The sequence below is a fragment of the Pistacia vera genome, unplaced genomic scaffold (genome assembly GCF_008641045.1).
Source record: "Pistacia vera cultivar Batoury unplaced genomic scaffold, PisVer_v2 Contig184, whole genome shotgun sequence".
NCBI lineage: Eukaryota > Viridiplantae > Streptophyta > Magnoliopsida > Sapindales > Anacardiaceae > Pistacia > Pistacia vera.
In genome coordinates this window covers 1,229,720-1,249,023 of record NW_022195938.1, presented here as the reverse complement: position 1 = coordinate 1,249,023, position 19,304 = coordinate 1,229,720, and the positions used below count along the sequence as shown (strand labels likewise).

Below are 19,304 nucleotides of genomic sequence, written 5' to 3'. Positions count from 1 at the left end.
AGTCTCCTAGCAAACCAGAACTGGAGAATAACTTTGCATTTACAAAGGCTATCCAATTAGTTCTTCCTGCAATCTTTGCTTCTAAGTTTTCTGGTTTTGATTCTTTTCTGGCTTTCAATCTTACGCACAACACCTGAAGCATTGAGTTTTGGACCTCTCCTCCCTATTTAATTTGACCCTTTTTGCTCTTTTTACATTTGAAAGACTCATCTGTACGAGCAGCTCATCAATATTATTTATTTCATCATGAAGCCACGCAATGAATGCAAACCCATTAGAAAGAATGGAAACATCAAACATGACATTTGAATCAGTAGGTTCATTAAAAGCTGAATATACTCGGTTCCTGTTATCATGGGAGGAATATTCACTTGGACTCATCTCCAATTCGGGTTCACCTGCTGATCTCCAAATAAGTCACTTTTAGAGGAAAATCTGGAGGAGATAACTCATGAAGAGATGTTTCTTCAGTGGACTTGCCATTGTAAATCTGGATGATCAGATTCCATCTGCCAAAACAATAGACCAGGAAACATGGCGCAAAAAATCATAACGCAAAAGGAATAGAAGCAGAAATGGCATGCTTAACGCATATTTGACAAACTTTTGGAAATGTTATGAATCAGCCATTAAAACAGAAAGAAACAAAAGACTACATGAATGAGCAATTAGAGTATGACATGGAAGCGCAACCATCTCAAAGGTTAACTCATAACTGTGGCTTAAATCTAAGAATTCATGACAGATATGAATCAAATCCCAATTTGTCAAAGATTCAAATCAATTCAGCATAAAATGCATTGAAAGAAATCAAATACATAAGAATGATGGAAGTATTGGAAACCTAGAACAAGACAGAGTGAGAACTGCAGTCTGACACTTCCAGATGTTAGAAGAATGGCTATCGAAAATACCAACAAAAAGCAACACAACCACGAACTTGCAATGATATGCTAAATACTCTTCAGTTCACTCCTCCATGCAAACAGTAAAAGGCAACCTCAAGCAACAACAAACTTGCTTAACAACCAAACTCCAAACCAAAAATGAAAACCTAGAAGAAAGCATAATCTTCTCTTGCGCCAGATAGAGAACTAGCTTAATCTATAACCACAAGCATTTATCCAGAACAACCACATTGACATACCAAGTGAACCACAAACCAAACCCCACAGGGAATACCCACAATCATCAATTTCATAATAATAAATTCCGCACTCTTTTCTCTGTACAAGCCACAAACACAATCCCATAAACCACAATACACTGATCGCAGCAAAATCAACATACAAATATATAAACCCAAAGAAGAAAAGAAAAGAAAACTAAACATTATGCGAGTTCGAAAAAAACCATACTGTAAAAAGATTACTAACCCCAGATCATTTTCACACAAAACCAATATCAAAGCTCTCAACATAGACCAAACCAAGAATCAGAACAACAACAAAATCTAACGAACCGAATCATGAACAACACGAAGCAAACCTGATCAAGCTCATAAAAACAGACCAAACGCAGAGCATAAAGAAACCTATTGAAGATAAAACATAATGCAAAGATAATAAAAAGACTCAACATTCACTAACCTCCATTACAGATATCCCGAAGTTGAAAGTGAAAGGTGAAGAAGCAACGTGAAAGACAGACCTGGACAAATGGGTTTCATTGTTATGCCATGATTTACATCTGTCACAATCTTTACACTCAAACATGGACACAAACCAGAGCATCCAGAAACAAAACAAAACAAAAACAAAATAAAACAGTAACTCACTTGGTTAAAAGAAAGACAAGCTTGGAGTATTGTTGGTGAATTTGCAAGGCTTTAAGAGAGGGAAATAAGACTATAAGAGAAGGCAACAGTGTTGTATAAAAGGGCGCTACAGATACAGATTTTTGCGAGACAGCAAACTGAAGACAAACCTTCCCATGAAAATTATTTCAAGAATCTTTACTGTATATTACTTAAACTACATGTGTAACTTCAATATATCACTCAGATCTCATTTTTTTCATGGTTATATGTTATCAAATATTTTTATTATATATAGGGTGAAGAGCTGGACTGTATTTTAGTAATGCGTTAAAATATAAATTAAATTAAAATCTATTATTATGGAGGTGAATTAGTAGAAAATTATGTATAGGTGATTTATTATAATGCTAATAGGGGGATTTTAAAGGTTTTTTTTTTAATCAAAAAAAAAAAAAAAAAAGATAATAAATTTATATTGTTTGTTTCTTCAATTCTAAAATATGGACGCATACTTTAAAAATTTGTTTTAATCATGTTATAAACTAAATGCAAGACATTTGCCCTTGCATAGATAATCTTGGATCCCAAATAATAATCCATAATATGCTAGAGAATTCAAATAAAACTTTTTTTTTTTTTTTATGATCGAAGGTTTCCAGTAAGCTTACGCAATCCTAACCTAATTCCCTGGACTTGAAACTATTTGCCGTTAAGAGCTAATAGCTACCCCATTAGCAACGATGAGAGATTCAAACTCAACACTTGAGTAATACACTCAAGAGTCTCTATCAAACCACTCGCTGACTGCCAAAAGTTGTTCAAATAAAACACTACTACTTTTTGATCCACCCCTACGTAAATGTTCTCTCAATTTTTTAAACACACTAGTGTGGACTTACTATATCACGACATTCTGAACTTAACTCACGTAACACTTTAGTAGGCGAATATGTACCCATTGGAACATGCTACAACCCTAGATGACAAAATATACACTGAAGTTTCAAACTTTCCCATAAGTGAACTCTTAAGAAGATTAATTGTTATTTTTAGAGTAACTTTTATCCATTGATCGAAAACCCTTTCATTGTATTGTCGAATCCTAAGTTGACTTTCGTTCTTACACAGAAGTTAGCTTCCTAGTCAAGCTCCCTCTCTCTTTGAACTCTTTCACTCGGCCTCATAAGAGTAAACAACTTTTCCCACCCAAATAATGACTTAATCTTTTCTCACCCACAACTTTTAAAATATCACTTTATACCCAAATTTGTTCCTTTTTTTACTCCGGATCGTTGCAACCCCACACCACCACCTCATTTCTGTCCGATCATCACTACAAACCCTTCAAACCCTAGTCTTGCCGACCTTGCCAACTCGGCAATCAACGATTAGGGTTTGCGCAACTACCCTCTAATTCAAATTTCGATCAATTTTAACTACTAAAATCAACCTTCCACCCAAAAGACTCATCGACCTCTCCTCTTCAAAGACCCAATAGTTTGGACCTTTGCTTTCTATTTCCTCAAAATATAAATTTGGATAATAAATGATATTTTAAAAGTCTGTAATAGAAAAATTCATTAAACCATTTTTGGGGTGGGAAAAAGTTGTTAACCTCATCTCTATAACCTTACACCTCAAGTTATCTTTTGAGAGGTCTACAATCTAACCACATAAAAGCCGTCTACCCTAAACTATCCCTTACCCTGTAGACCTTAATACAATGATAGATTTTAGCTAAAAAAGAATTAAACAACATGTTGAGGTTTTTATAGAAATCATCATTTCATATTTGATTAAATTTAATTATGGATCATCTTTTTGGGTATTAATAGGGAGCTACCCACTAATATAACCCTAAACATATAACTTCTTGTAGAAAAAAAAAAAAAATCCTAAAAAAAATATATAATCAAGTCTACTTGCAAGGATATATATAAAATAACATTATCAACTAATTGAATTTTCACATTGAAATTCAAAACAAAAATAATTTAAAATTTAAATCTCTCAACTTGAAATAAGATTAAAAAACAAAAGAACTTTTAGATCACAAAAAAAAAAAAAAAAAAAAAAAGTCATAAAGATGAATAAGGTTATAGTACCGGAACAAGGAGCCTACAAGCTGATATAAAACTATACTTAAAAAATACTAACATTAAGTAGGATTTTGTACATCTTTTTTAGAGTTAACACTTTTTTTCCACTTAAATAATGGCTTAATGACACTTTTTCACCCACAAACTTTTAAAATATATTTTATTACCAAATTCATATCCTGCGGTGTTGAAGAGGGGAGGCTGATAGTCTTTTGGTGGTAAGGTTGATTTTGTGGTTGGGATTGATTGGAATTTACTTGAGGCACGGTTGCACAAAACGTTTTGGTGAGTGATGATTGGGAAAAGAATGGTGTTGTGGGGTTGCAACGTGTCAAAATCAGAAACGAAGATAAATTGGGTAGTAAAGTGTATTTTAAAAGTTTGTGTGTATAAAGTATCATTAAACCATTATTTGAGTGGGAAAAGTCGTTTGCTCATCTTTTTTTATGTTTTTTTGAATTTTATATCAAATTAGGGATGTGATAAATTACAATTGTTTTTGAGAAAGAATGACAATTTCCCACCCAAGGTTGGGTGTAATTAATTTTGCCCCTAAAACTTTAAGAAAAACAAATTTCCACACATCGTTTAACCTTTAACGAAGAAGTACAAGATGTAAATTCAATGGAGCCGAAAATCAACGATTTAAAAATCTCTCTGGCCACACTTCATATCCCAACTCAGTCTTCCTCTTCTTCTCACACCTCAATCGCTTCCTTAAGTAAGCTCTATTTGGGCTCCTAGCATGAGTCACTTTCTTCTCATCAATGTTGCTAAGATCTTCAATCTCATCCCAACCAAGCACCGTATTTTGTTAAACAAGCTCCCAATCCTCATTCAAATAATCATTTAAATCATCATCTTCCACACAATATGTATTTACTCTCCTTGAATCACACGAACATGAGCATCAAAAAACTATAGGTTTACGTTGCCAATATATTATTCTATTTAGTATTATAATAGATGCTTGGATTTGTGATCAACTGCTAGATAGCATCCTTACCATAAGAAATGTTTAGGTTCCCTTTCAAAACAGTGTTTCAAACTCGTTAATGATGGTACTGATTTTCCCTATAGATCTCTGGGTCCCCTCAAGTTCCTCCTTAGACCCGTCTTGAACTCTTTACATTGCAAAACAGGTTTCAACAATTGATTCAGATTTGACGTTAGGGTTTTGATTAAACCATTAAAACTTCACCATCAACACCACTTCATTGCTAGTTGGGGTTTGGGAGGAGTTTGGGATTCTGTTTTTGTTCATTGGTGTAATTTGGTGTTGGAGGATTCGTAGTCGTTTTGTTGGGGATTAGTATCAGTTGAAAAAACATAGATTTGAGAACCTCATGATGGTGGCTTTGGATTTGGGTATCGATTTGGAATTGCAAATAATTTACTCTTGGTAAAAGTTAACAATGGTTTTAACGATGGGTGGGTAATTGTTTTCTCAAGTTTTTGGTTGGGAGAGTACACCAAAGCTTGGTGGGAAATTGTCATTCTCTCTTAATTAGATGAGCCACGAAAGACACAGCTCTAGATTCAAGACCTTTCAAGTTTCAATTGAACATACGGTGCGTTTTGGTCTCATGCTGGAGAGCAATAACGCAGACGTGAATTTGAAAAGTGAAAACCCTAAAAGCAGTTTATCAGAAATGTGCGTTGCCATTCTACGAGGGCATTTGTATAAAGATTCGCAATCAAATACCGATTCAAGCTAATAATTCGTGAGTACCTTCTTGCTCTTCTGCTTCTTTTTCTTAATTTGCATTTGATTTGGCCATGTTTCGTTTGTGCTGCAAAAGACCGCAATTTCAACTAGTCCCAAATTGGGCATACTCGTCGATCCATTTGAGTTTTGTTTTGCAGAATACTCACTTTTTTCTATCTTTCTCATCGGTTAGTTGTGCACATGATAGAGAAAAAACAACATTCTTCACAGTGTCTTATTTCATAAACTCATGTGGGTTGTCCCCAGAAATTGCCGCTTCTTTATCAAAGAAAGTAGCTTTTGAAACCTCAGAAAAGCCAGATTCTGTACTTGGCCTTCTCAGAAAAATGGGTTTTCCGAGCCCACATATCCAAACTAGTTAAAAAAAAACCGAAATTGCTCTTAGGCAGGGTTAGAAAATCTTTTACCCAAACTTGAGTTTTTCCATTCTTGGGATTTCTGGTATGACCTTGCGAATGTACTTTCCTCAAACCCTGGTATTTGTGCCAGAGCTTAGAGAAAAAATTATCCCTAACTATAATTTCTCAAGAGTTTGGTCCAACATGAAAAATTGTTAATGTTGGGAGCGAGCAACTTTTTGCATGATGTGCAAAAGAACGTTGTACCCAATATCTCTGCTTTGAAAGGAATTGGAGTGACACATCAGGTTTTTCAACTTTGGTCCCAAATCCGGTGTATTGTGTGAAAGTTCTGAAAAGTTTGATGAAAGTGTCAAGAGTTGATCGAGATGGGATTCATCCTTCAACCAGTGCTTTTCAATGCCTTAGACAGTTGGCCATGACAGCAATTCCTGGGAACAAAAACTGAAGGTTATAGGAGTTGGGGTTGGTCTGAAAATGACTTCGGTTAGCTTTTAGAAGCTATCCCATTTATGACTCTGTCTGTGGAGAATATAAATACCAAAATGGACTTTTATTGAACAAGATGGGTTGGCAACCTTCAGCAATTGCTAGAAACCTTGGCTTTAGCTTATGTTTTGAGAAGAGAATCATCCCGAGATGCAGGGTTTTCAGGTTTTTCGTTGAAGGACTTGATTAAGAAAAAAATCAGTTTGTCTTATGTGCTGAATTTCCTGAAAAGGTCTTCGCAGACATTTCTTGTCCAATAATCAGGAACAGGTTCCACAACTATTTGATATATATCAAGGAAAGTTGATCTTTCAGAACTGGGCATTGGATTTACAAAAACCTGAGACAAACCAACTGTAGCTTGTTATGTTGTTTTATTTTTTTTTATTGTTGCTTGTTATGTGAGTGCCTTTGGCCCTGCTATTAAGCCTCTAATACAGCTTAGACTTCTTGTATCATTTCTGATTGTTTAATACATCATGTATATACAAATCTTACTAATTGTTGTTTGTTCATGTCAATCCGAAAATAAAAGTTCCCCCACTTTCTTCTCTTTTTGATGGATGTTGCTGTATGCATTGAAATGGCGTTGATCTTGTTTCTTAAACTTTTTTAATTTGTTTTTTATCAAGAGTGTAATGGAGTAGCACATTTTCGGGTTTTACTTCCATTACCATTAGTTTGTGTCATGGTTTTCTGATTAAGGAGGAGTAGAAGACGCTATAATGGGAAATTTATTGGGTCAACTATTGGACACGGTTTGTTTGAGACGCGTTGCAAATGCGGGTTTTAACAGAGAAAGGGCATGTTCTCAACTTCTCACCCAAGACTTTTGCGAAATTACAAGTTCTTACCCCTAATTTCATAAATTCCAGATTTTCACCTTTAAAGGTTAAAGTACCACTTTAGCGACTTTTAGGTTGTGACACATGTTAATAAATTACCATTTAAGCCCCAAATTAGTTGAATTATAAAATAACTATCTTACTTTCAAATTTATTTCAATAACACCACTTTTCTTTAACCTCCACATCGTCCCCATCTCCAACCATCCAGCCACTGCCACCCAGCCACTCACTAAATCGTAGGATCTCCACAAACAACAGTAACAACTCAACACATACCGACATCAATCAACACCCAAAAACAATTATATTCAGAATGTGGTTGAGGCCTTTCGTCGAACAGTTGGTGGGCAAAGATGTGGTGGCTTGTGGGAGGTGATAGGAATGGAGGTGCAGAATTCACACTACACAACCAAAAATCCAATCCCCGAAAGCAGCGGGCCAAATGTCTACTTATTGCCCTCCGCGGCCAAATTTTGGCCGCCACGTGAGGGCTGGATTTTACTTATTTATTAAATTTAACAGAATATAACTTGTGACCCAAAATTTTTTTTTATAGAAATATCTTAAAATCCCTTAATTTTTGCCTAAAATCACCCAAGTCCATGAAATTTCAAAAATATCCGTGAGTCCTTCACAATTTTCCGTCTATTGCCCTTTACTCAACTGGGATCCATTTTGCCTTTCGGTTTAGCCGTTCTCGAAGGTGAAGAAAGAGTGAAACATTTCTCCTGATATTCTATGATTATTTGAAGCTTCTCAAATAAAATAATTTTCACAACAGGCTTCGTATCCAAGAATATTTTCTTGTGTAATAGCACCATTTTTCATGTTTATTTGCTCTGAACACCAGTTAGCGGAAGTGTCTTCTTTTTCTCCTCTGCAAGCTGGTGAGTTAAACCTACATACTAAACAAAACCTTCAATACATGTGATTATACTTTCACGATTACGATGGTGTGTTATCTGTATAGAGTAGTACTTGCGCAAGTTTTACCAAATATTTACAGTTGTGTGTGTAAAATTTAGGCACATAATCAGTGGATTGGTTTGAGTTGTTGCCCACTATCATTAGATCATTCTCCCACGAAATCGAACAAGTTAAGAGATTACTTATTTACTGTGTCATACCTCATAAACTCATGTGGGTTATCCCCAGAAATAGCAAAATCTTTCTCCAAAAGAATCAGATTCAATCTGCTGAACGACCAGATTCGGTCCTGAAGTTCTAAGAAACTGGGGATTTACGACTTCCCATATAACCAAACTTGTTAGAATGCGCCCTAGTTTACTTTTAGCCGAGCCGAGAGGTCAATTTTACCTAAATTTGAGTTTTTCAAATCTTTGGGGATCACAGATGCTGAGCTTGCGAGTGTTTGCTTTCACTCCTGCTATTTTGTCGCAGTTTGGAGAACCTACTCATTCCTAACTTTAAATTCCTCAAAGTGTGCCACTTCTCTGATGCTATATTATTAATCGTTAGAAACGAATCATGGCTCTTACGTTTGATTTGGCAAAGAATGTGTCTCCAAAACTTGCGTCCTAAAGAACTTGGAATGCCGCCCGTTTATTGCACTGATTTTAACATGTTATGCGCCTATATCCTCCAAAACTTGAGAAGTTCGACAAAAATGTCAAGAAGGTTCTTGAAATGGGTTTTGATCCTCGAAAAATGTGGGTTCATCCATGCAATGAAGGTGTTTGCTCAATGACTGAATCAACTTTGGAACAGAAATTTGACCTTTTCAGGGGGTGGGGGTGGTCTGAATAGGACTTATGTTGGTGTTCAAAAATGCCCCTTTGTATGAATGCCTCTGAAAGCAAAATAATGAATGGAATGGATTTTCTTGTGAAAAAATGGGTTGGCAGTCCACAGATATTGCCTTGTTTCCAAAGGTTTTCCTTTTGAGCTTGGAAAAGAGGGTAATCCCAAGGTGTTTGGTAATTAAAGTTCTGCAAGCGAGGGGTTGAGAAGAAAATTTGAGCCTATGTGCATGTGTAGACCCTGTGAGAAGGTATTCTTGGATAGTTTTTGTGAAAAAATACTTGGACGGTTCCTGAATTGATGTACTATCAAAGGAAGGAAGCTTTAGGCTCTGGATTGAATACCCATGTCTCTTCCAGCAAATTGTAGCATGTCAACTTTCCAAAACCTAAAACGATTGTATAATCTCTATTGGTGATTATTACATTTAGTGTTTAGTGTATTGAACATGTGGTTTTGATTTACTCTGGGTCCCTAAAGTTTCTAACAAGCCCTTCCCTGCATCAATTACAGTGAGCTTGGGGTCAGAGAAAGAGATGAATGGTGTTTTGATTGATTTGAACTATATTATGATATTTTTGCTTGTGCAACTTCTTTGTTTGTTTGATGTGTGCTCTGTTGTAATTGCAATATTCTATCAATCTCCATTGCACTGGAGGTGCATTTCAGGTATGCAGTGGTGAAGTAAATTCCTTGTGGAAAGAGGAATGTTTATTGAGACTCGGGACTCAGTAGGGGATTGATAGGTGTTTTTGCTTAATTAGAACTATATTTTGAGTGAATTTTAGTCTGTTTTCTGTGCTGATGTCCTCTGAAGTGCTTCAAAGACACATCTGTGTTCTAGTTTTTTTAATTTGTTTAACAGAGTATAACTAACATTACATTTCCTTGATCGATCAATTGGTTTGGATTTCATATAAACTTTTGCAATCTTTTTAATACCCACCATACCATGGTGGACTATTTATATGACGATATTTAACTCAACTCACGTACCCTTTTATGGCAAATACCTAAACATTGGATGTCTACAACGTTGGATGACAAAGTATACATTGGTCGATGAGTACATTGAACTCACATATAATTAATTAGATGTTTTTATAAAATTTGAATAATAGAATATTAATAAACATTGTCATCATTGTGACAGCATAGAGTTATAAAAGTTATATATATCCAAGATCAGCAAATAATAATTGAGTTGCCACTTGGCATGAGTCCTAATATCTTGTAGGGAGGCTCAACATTATATTTATAACTAATAACTAGTATAAATAGAAGTATACAAAGTTCAAACAGGCTGGTGAAAGTAAAATCCATAAAATCCATGCGATGAAGGTGTTTGTTGTAATGAGTAATCAACTTGGAACAGAATTTTGACGTTTTCATAAGTGGATGGTTGTACATTATGTTTGGTTTTCAAAAAATGCCCATTTTATGAAATGCCTCGAATCAAAATAATGAATGTATGGTTTTCTTGTGAACAAGAGGGTTGGCAGTCCATAATATTGCCTTTCTCCAACGTTTTTCCTAATGATTTAAAAGAGGGTATCCGAGGGTTTGCTATAAAGTTCGCAATCAAAGGGTTGTGAAAAAAAATTTAGCTAAGTTCATTAAAACCTGCTGAGAAGCTACTCTGGATGGTTTGTGAGAAATACTATCACAGGAAGGAAGGCTTTCAGCCTGATATGAAATGTGTGTTTCTTCCGCAAACTGTAGCATGTCACCTTTCCAAGCCTAAAACGATTGTATAACTCTAATTGGTGATTAGTACATTTCAGCCTTTTAGTTTATTGAACAATGTTGAATTCCTTCGTTAGTCTGCAGGCAACACTGTTTTCATCGCTTCCATTTGCATTTGATTGTATCTTCAGTTCATATTGAATGTGTAAACTTTTAACTAAGTTTGTTACATGACATTGGCTAGTAATGAGAATTATGTGTTTTGCTGTGCAACTTCTTTGTTGTTGATTTGTGCTCCTGTATAAGCAATATCTATCAATCTCCATTGCACTGCAGGTGTATTTCAGGTATGCAGTGGTGAAGTTAATTCCTTGTGGGAAAGAGAGATATGTTTATTGAGCCTCAGACATCATGAAGGGATTGATGATAGTGTTTTGCTTAATTAGAACTATATTTGGAGTGATTTTAGTCTGTCTGTATGCTGATGTCCTTGAAAAGTGCTTCAGAACACATCTTGTTCTAGTTTTTAATTTGTTTAACAGAGTATAATGAACATTATATTCCTTACCGATCACTGATTTGAAACTTTTCTCACCCAAAAACTTTGGAAAAATACATTTTTTCATCCATTTTATGATCTATCTATTAACTTTAATTGAAGAAAGACAGAATCGTAAATTTGTGGAGCCGAAAAATCAACTACTTAAAATTTTTTCTCTCTCTCTTACTCATTATCCCAACTCAAGTCTTCCTCTTCCTAATATGGAGGTAAAAAGGGCATAGTGCAATCAATTCTAAGAATTTAAGAACTTAAGATTCATGGTGTATGGTGCTTTAACTGGCTCATCCTCATCTTCAATATCCCAACTCAAGTCTTCCTTTCTTTTGCAAATGCAGTCGCTTCCCAAGTCAGCTCTATTTGGGCTCCCATCATGAGTCACTTTCTTCTCTCAATGCGGCTAAGATCCTCAATCTCATCCCAACCAAGCACCATTTTGTTCAAACATGCTCTCAATTTCCTCATTCATCCATATCCAAACAAGCCTAGATTTCCACTTATTATATTGATCTAAATCATCAACTTCCTTAAATACCTATTTATATCTCCTTGAATTGCATGAACCTAGCACATTTATATTTTGATTAGTATTATTATCGGATTATGAGATCATCGCTTGGATACACCTTATCGTGAAAATGATCTAGGTCGTCCTTTTCAAACGGTGTTTCCAAACTTGTCAATGAAGGTACCAACTACCTGTGGATCCTTGGGACACCTCAATTCCTTTCTTAGACTTGTCCCAAACTCTTGCAAATTGCTGGGGCGGAGTTTTAGAGGAGTGTTGGGATCTGGGTTTTGTTCATCTGGTAGCAATTTAGTTTTGGAGATTTGGAGTTGGGTTTTGGTTAGGGATCACCAATTAGTATCATCGAAAAAAAAACGGATTTAAAGAAATTCTGATGGAGTAGGGTTTGGGTTTGGAGAGCAAAATCTTATCCTGGGAAACTTCGTTACACGGTCCTTGGACGAAGAAAGAAAATTTTAAATCTTTGATTTAAAGCTTCTAGTGAATTTACCATCCTATCCATCTTCAGTTAAAATTAACAGACGTTTCTTAATGATGGTGGGCAATTGTTTTTCTCAAAGTCTTGGGTGGGAAATGATTACGCCAAACCTTGGGGTGGGAATTGTTATTCTCTCTTAATTAAATGAGTCACGTCTCGTGATGGAGAGCAATAACGCAAATTGAAAAGGGAAACCCTAAAAGCAGTTTATCAAATCTGTGTTGTAATTCGACGAGGGCATTTTATATACAGATTCGCAATCAAATACCCAGTTCAAGCTGAAAATTTGAAACAATTCGTGAGTACTTTCTTGCTTTTCTTCTTCTTTTTTTTCTTAATTTTTATTTGATTTGGCCATGTTTCCTTTGTGCTGCAAAAGACTGCAATTTCAACTAGTCCCAATTGGAGAATGTTGGCATGCTCGTCGATCCATTTGAGTTTTGTTTTGCAAATACATCACTTTTTTCTAAATCCTTCTCATCGGTTGAAGTTGTGGCACGTGATAAGAGAAAACAGCATTCATTCACAGTGGTCTTATTTCATAAACTCATGTGGGTTGTCCCCAGAAATTGCTGCTTCTTTATCAAAGAAAGTAGCTTTTGAAACCCAAAAAGCCAGATGCTGTACTTGGCATTCTCAGGAAAAATGGGTTTACCAATGCGCACATATCCAAACTAGTTAAAAAAAAACCGAAATTGCTGTAGGCAGCGTTGAGGAAACTCTTTTACCCAGCTTGAGTTTTTCCATTCCGTGGGGATTTTTAGTACTGACCTTGCTCAACCCTTCTTTTTGTGTCAGAGCTTAGAGAAACATTATTCCTAACACAATTTCATTAAGAGTTTGGTTTCCAACAATGAAAAATTGTCAATATTTATAAGCGTAATTCGTTTGCATGATATGCAAAAAAGTTGTTCCCAATATCTCTGCCTTGAAAGGAATTGGAATGACACAATCAGGTATTTCAACTTTGGTGACCTCAAATCCTTGTGTATTGTGCGAAGTTCTGAAAAGTTTGATAAAAGTTCAAGAAGGTTATCGATATGGGATTCAATCCTCAACCATGCATTTATTGATGCACTCGTAGCAGTTACGACCATGACTGACAATTCCTGGGCACAAAACTGAAGGTTTACGGGTTGGGGTTGGTCTGAGAATGACTTGCGTTAGCTTTTAGAAGCTATCCCAGAGGTATGACTCTGTCTGTGGAGAATATAAATACCAAAATGGACTTTTATTGAACAAGATGGTTGCGCACCTTCAGCAATTGCTAACACCTAGGGCTTTAGCTTATAGTTTGGAGAAGAGAATCATCCCGGATGTGCAGGTTTTTGGGTTTTGTTGTTGAACGACTTGATTAAGAAAAAATTCGGTTTGTCTTACGTGCTGATTCCTCTGAAAGCGCTTCGCGGACAATTCTTGTCCAAGTATCAGGAACAGGTTCCACAACTATTTGATATATATCAAGGGAAAGTTGTCTTTCAGAACTGGGCATTGGATTTTAGCAAAAACCTGAGACAACCAACTGTAGCTTGTTATTTGTTGGTTTTTTTTCTTTTTATTGTTGCTTGTTAATGTGAGTGCCTTTGGCCCTGAACTTATTCAGCTCTGAATACAGCCTAGAGCTTCTTGTATCAGTTCTCATTGTTTAATTGGACAAACTGAAATGAATGAAGTTGATGAAAACACACAGAGAAAGTAATGATTAATCATGTTATTCAAATCTCAGAATGTGGGTTCATCCATGCGATGAAGGTGTTTGTTGTAATGAGTCAATGAACTTGGAACAGAATTGGACGTTTTCAGGGTGGGGATGGTCTGAGAGGCATTATGTTGGTTTTCAGAAAATGGCCCAAGTTTGAATGCCTCTGAAATCAAAATATGAATGTAATGGATTTTCTTGTGAACAAGATGGGTTGGCAGTCCACAGATTTGCCTTGTCTCCAGACGTTTTCCTAATGAGTTTGGAAAAGAGGGTAATCCTAAGGTGTTTGTTCAGTAAAGTTCTGCAATCAAGGGGTTGGTGAAAAAAAATTTGAGCCTAAGTTCATGTGTGAAACCTGCTGAGAAGCTATTCTTGGATAGGTTTGTGAGAAAATCCTTGACCAGGTTCCTGAATTGATTAATATCTATCAAAGGAAGGAAGGCTTTCAGGCTCTGGATATGAATATTTGTGTTTTCTCCAGCAAACTGTAGCATGTCAACTTTCCAAGCCTAAAACGATTGTATAATCTCTAATTGGTGATTAGTACATTTCAGCTTTTTAGTTTATTGAACAATGTTGAATTACTTAGTTAGTTCTGCAGAGCAACACTGTTTTCATCGCTTTTACAATTTGCATTTGATTGTATACTTTGTTCATATTTAGAATGTGGTAACTTCTAAGCTATTTGTTATATGACCAGTAGAAGCAGAATTATGTGGTTTTGATTTACTCCGTCCCTGGCGTTTCTACTTTCTAACCAGTCTTCCTTTCTAGATTACGTGAAGCTTGGAGGTCAGAGAAAGAGATGAATGAGTTTGATTGACTTGAACAATATTACAGATTGATGCTGTGATATTTTTGCTTGTGCAACTTCTTTTTTGTTTGACATGTGCTCCTGTATAACTGCAATTGCAATATTCTATCAATCTCCATTGCACTGGAGGTGGATTTCAGGTATGCAGTGGTGAAGTTAAATTCCTTGAGTGAAAGAGGATATGTTTATTGAGACTCAAGACGTCAGTGAAGGGGTTTGATAGGTAGTCTTGCTTAGCTTGAACTATATTTTGGAGTGAATTTTAGTATGTCTTTGTGCTGATGTCCTCTGAAAAGTACTTCATAGACTTTTTTTTTGTCCAAGGTATCAGAAACAGTTCCGCAACTGTTTGATATATTTCAAGGGAAAATTGATCTTTTGGAGCTAGGCATCATCAACCGTAGCTTGTCATTTGTTAATTCTTTATACACATGATTTTTCTTATCGTTGTTTGTTAATTTGGGTGTCTTTGGCCCTGAACTTCTTTATCAGTTGTCATTGTTTAATTGGACAAATTGAATTAATGAAGTTGATGAACACACAGAGTAATGTACTGAGTAATTCATGTTATACAAATCTCTAATTTGGTTCTGTTGTTTGCCCTATGTCAATCGAGAATATAAACATACCCCTTATCTTCTCTTGATGGATGTTGTCGTAAGATTGAATTGACATTTGGCCATTTGCATATTTCTAATCTTAAGTGAATTCATAATATATAACTTCTACATAAAGGTGAGTCATTTCAGACTCTTGCCCTAAGTAATGTTCTCTCAATGTTTTAACACCAACTAGAGGTGGACTACACTATATCACAAATTTGTGAACTCGACTCGTTTTTTTTTTTTTTTTTTTTTCGTGTGACTCGGGTTGTCCGAGCTAGTTTGCGCATCTCAACTAATCTCCCAGATCCTTGAAGTTAACAACTAGGTAAGTTCTTCAATGGCCACACCTTTAACACATGTGAGAACTCGAACTCAAACTTGTGAAACCTCTTTTTGCTTTTTTATCATCATGTCATCCAGTAGTGGTTTATTGTGAACTCAACTCACGTACCATGTTGTAGGCAAATACTTAACCATTGGGACATGCAACCTGGAGGACAAAGAGTATATATTATAGTTTCCACCTTCATACGCCATCACATTCTTCCCCATCTGTCATTACTCCCAAAACCCAACTCATAAAATTCTTTAATAATACAATTATCAAGCAACAGCCACCAGTGAACAGCCCAGTCATCGGCAACAACAGCAACCACAGTTTTTTATCATCGCCACGATGGATGACCCCAAAACAAATAGAAGGATAAAGAGATTCCTTATGTCTATTTTTATCCATTCACATATTCTATTAGAATAACTTCAATGGAAACAAAACATCCCAAGTCATCTGCGTCTAAGCCATGCCAATAGCAACAGCAACCAAAGTTCTTGCCATCGCCACAATGGAAGACCCAAATCAAATAGAATGACATAAAGATTTCTTACTACTATTTTTCTCCATTCACATATTCTATTAGAATCAAGAATTAATAGTCAGAAAACTTCAATGAAAACAGACTGTGAGAGGAAATGACTTATTTTTCTCCAAATATTTTGGCATTTTCAACATACCCACAAGGCAAAATAACGATAGTAACAATAAACACACATTAACGATAATTTAGGCATATATTACAGATAAGTAGGCATCTTTCAACTCATTTGAAAAAAGACATATCACTAGTGACTAGAAACAAAATAATATCCAACATATATACAAATGCAGTACCTCCAACAAAGAGTTATGAGATTCCTCTGGAACACGTGTAAGCAAACGAGACACCAATTCTTGCTGCCTCCACCCAGTAAAAATTTTCCGTCCGTATACACATTTCCTACTTCTTGGTTTCCGGCAATCTGTCCACCTATGGTGTTCATTAGACCTATAAAATTCTCCGTAGTAATATGATACGATCACCTGCAAACAAACTAAATCCACAACCAAGCAGCAATAATTCTCACACAAATCACCCACACACTGTCAATCCACAACCAGAATAACACAAGAACAGAATAGATATAACCTCAGCATAATTTGTATTAATCCGATAATTTGAATGAAACAGATATAAAATGTGAGGACTGGAATGTAACCATAAACCCTGGCGTTTTGAGGAGCCAGGAACCTCCACTGTTTTATCAATGCCAAAAAGATAACCCTGCTGCTGCGACTCTTCCTGCTTATATACAATTCCCCTTTCCACAATTACCCTTACTCACACAATTCATATTCTCAAAACAGACTCTCATCCATGACACGTGTGCTTTGTAGACCCTACTCCCTTAACAACCTTCCTAATGTCTATTATGCCCCTTAAGGGTGTAAACCTTATGTACTGCTGGTTTATCATAATATGACAAAATATCCCCCATCTCTTTGGTCTCCATGAATTTTTTTATCTGAAAAAATGTTTTTCCCAAATATATATAAACCAAAAAGAAAAATTTCCTTTTCAGCATCGCTCCAAAAGTCTCCTAGCAAACCAGGAACTGGAGAATAACTTGTGCATTTACAAAGCCTATCCAAGTTAGTTCTTCCTGCAATCTTTGCTTCTAAGTTTTCTGGTTTTCATTCTTTTCTGGCTTTCAATCTTACACACAACTCTGAAGCATCGAGTTTTGGACCTCTCCTCCCTATATTAATTTGACCCTTTTTCCTCTTTTTACATTTGAAGGACACATCTGTACGAGCAGCATCATCAATATTATCTATTTCATCATGAAGCCATGCAATGGGGATGGGCAAACCCATTAGAAAAGAATGAGAAACATCAAACATGACATTTGAATCAGTAGGGTTCATTAAAAGCTGAATATACTCGGTTCCTGTTATCATGGGAGGAATATTCACTTGGAACTCATCTCCAATTCGGGGATTCACCTGCTGATCTCCAAATAAGTCACTTTTATGAGGAGAATCTGGAGGAGATAACTCATGAAGAGATGTTTCTTCAGTGGACTTGCCATTATAATCTGGATGATCAGATTCCATCTGCCAAAAGATATAGACCAGGAAACCTTGGCGCAAAAAATCAATAACAGCAAGGAATAGAAGCAGAAATGGCATGCTTAACAGCATATTTGACAGAACTTTTGGAAATGTTATGAATCACTGCCATTTAAAACAAAGAAAGAAACTAAAAGACTACGTGAATGAGCAATTAGAGTATGACATGGAAGCGCAACATTCTCAAAGGTTATAACTCATAACATGTGGCTTAAATCTAAGAATTCATGACACGAGATATGAATCAAAATCCCCAATTTGTCAAAGATTTCAAATCAATTCAGCATAAAATGCATTGAAAGAAAAATCAAAATACATAAGAATGATGGAAGTATTGGAAACCTAGAACAAAGACAGAGTGAGAACTGCAGTCTGACACTTCCAGAATGTAGAATAGAATGGCTATCGGAGAATACCAACAAAAAGACAACACAACCACGAACTTGCAATGATATGCTAATAATCTCTTCAGTTCACTCCTCCATGCAAACAAGTAAAAAGGCAAGCCCTCAAGCAACAAACAAACTTGCTTAACAACCAGAAGCTCCCAAACCAAAAATGAAAACCTAGAAGAAAGCATAATCTTCTCTCTGCGCCAGATAGAGAACTAGCTTAATCTATAACCACAAGCATTTATCCAGAACAACCACATTGCCATATCCAAGTGAACCCACAAACCAAACCCCACAGGGAATACCCACTAATCATCAATTTCATAATAATAAAATTCCGCGAACTCTTTTCTCTGTACAAGTCAACAAACACAATCCCATAAACCACAAATACACTGATCGCAGCAAAATCAACATACCAAATATATAAACCCACAGAAGAAAAGAAAAGAAAACATAAACATTATACGAGTTCGAAAAAAAACCATACTGTAAAAAGATTACTAACCCCAGATCAATTTTCACACAAAACTCAATATCAAAGCTCTCAAACATAGACCAAACCAAGAATCAGAACAACAACAACAAATCTAACGAAACGAATCATGAACAACACGAAGCAAAACCTTGATCAAGCTCATAATAAACAGACCAAACGCAGAGCATAAAGAAACCATATTGAAGATAAAAACATAATGCAAAGATAATAAAAAGACTCAACATTCACTAACCTCCATTACAGATATCCCGAAGTTGAAACGTGAAAAGGTGAAGAAGCAACGTGAAAGACAAGACCTGGACAAATGGGTTTCATTGTTATGCCATGATTTACATCTGTCAACAATCTTTACACTCAAACATGGACACAAAACCAGAGCATCCAAGAAACAAAACAAAACAAAACAAAATAAAACAAGTAACTCACTTGGTTAAAAGAAAGACAAGCTTGGAGTATTGTTGGTGAATTTGCAAGGCTTTAAGAGAGGGAAAATAAGACTATAAGAGAAGGCAACAGTGTTGTATAAAAAGGGCGCTACAGATACAGATTT

General features: G+C 35.8%; 1 protein-coding gene across 2 annotated transcripts; it reads right to left on the bottom strand.

The window, feature by feature from the left end:
- Nucleotides 1–433: 433 nt before the first annotated feature.
- On the bottom strand, nt 434–19,294 carry LOC116126791. 2 transcript variants are annotated; one of them, XR_004127537.1, is made up of 3 exons: nt 19,181–19,294; nt 18,987–19,050; nt 434–509 (listed from the first exon to the last, which is right to left on the bottom strand). XR_004127537.1 is itself a non-coding variant. In XM_031412470.1 (3 exons), exons 2-3 carry the CDS (start codon nt 18,990–18,992, stop codon nt 17,426–17,428), a joined length of 429 nt encoding a protein of 142 aa, XP_031268330.1. In that variant the 5' UTR covers nt 18,993–19,050; nt 19,181–19,294; the 3' UTR covers nt 17,224–17,425. The 2 variants fall into 2 exon arrangements, 1 of the variants encoding a protein (XP_031268330.1); XM_031412470.1 differs by lacking the exon at nt 434–509 and adding an exon at nt 17,224–17,848.
- Nucleotides 19,295–19,304: the final 10 nt, after the last annotated feature.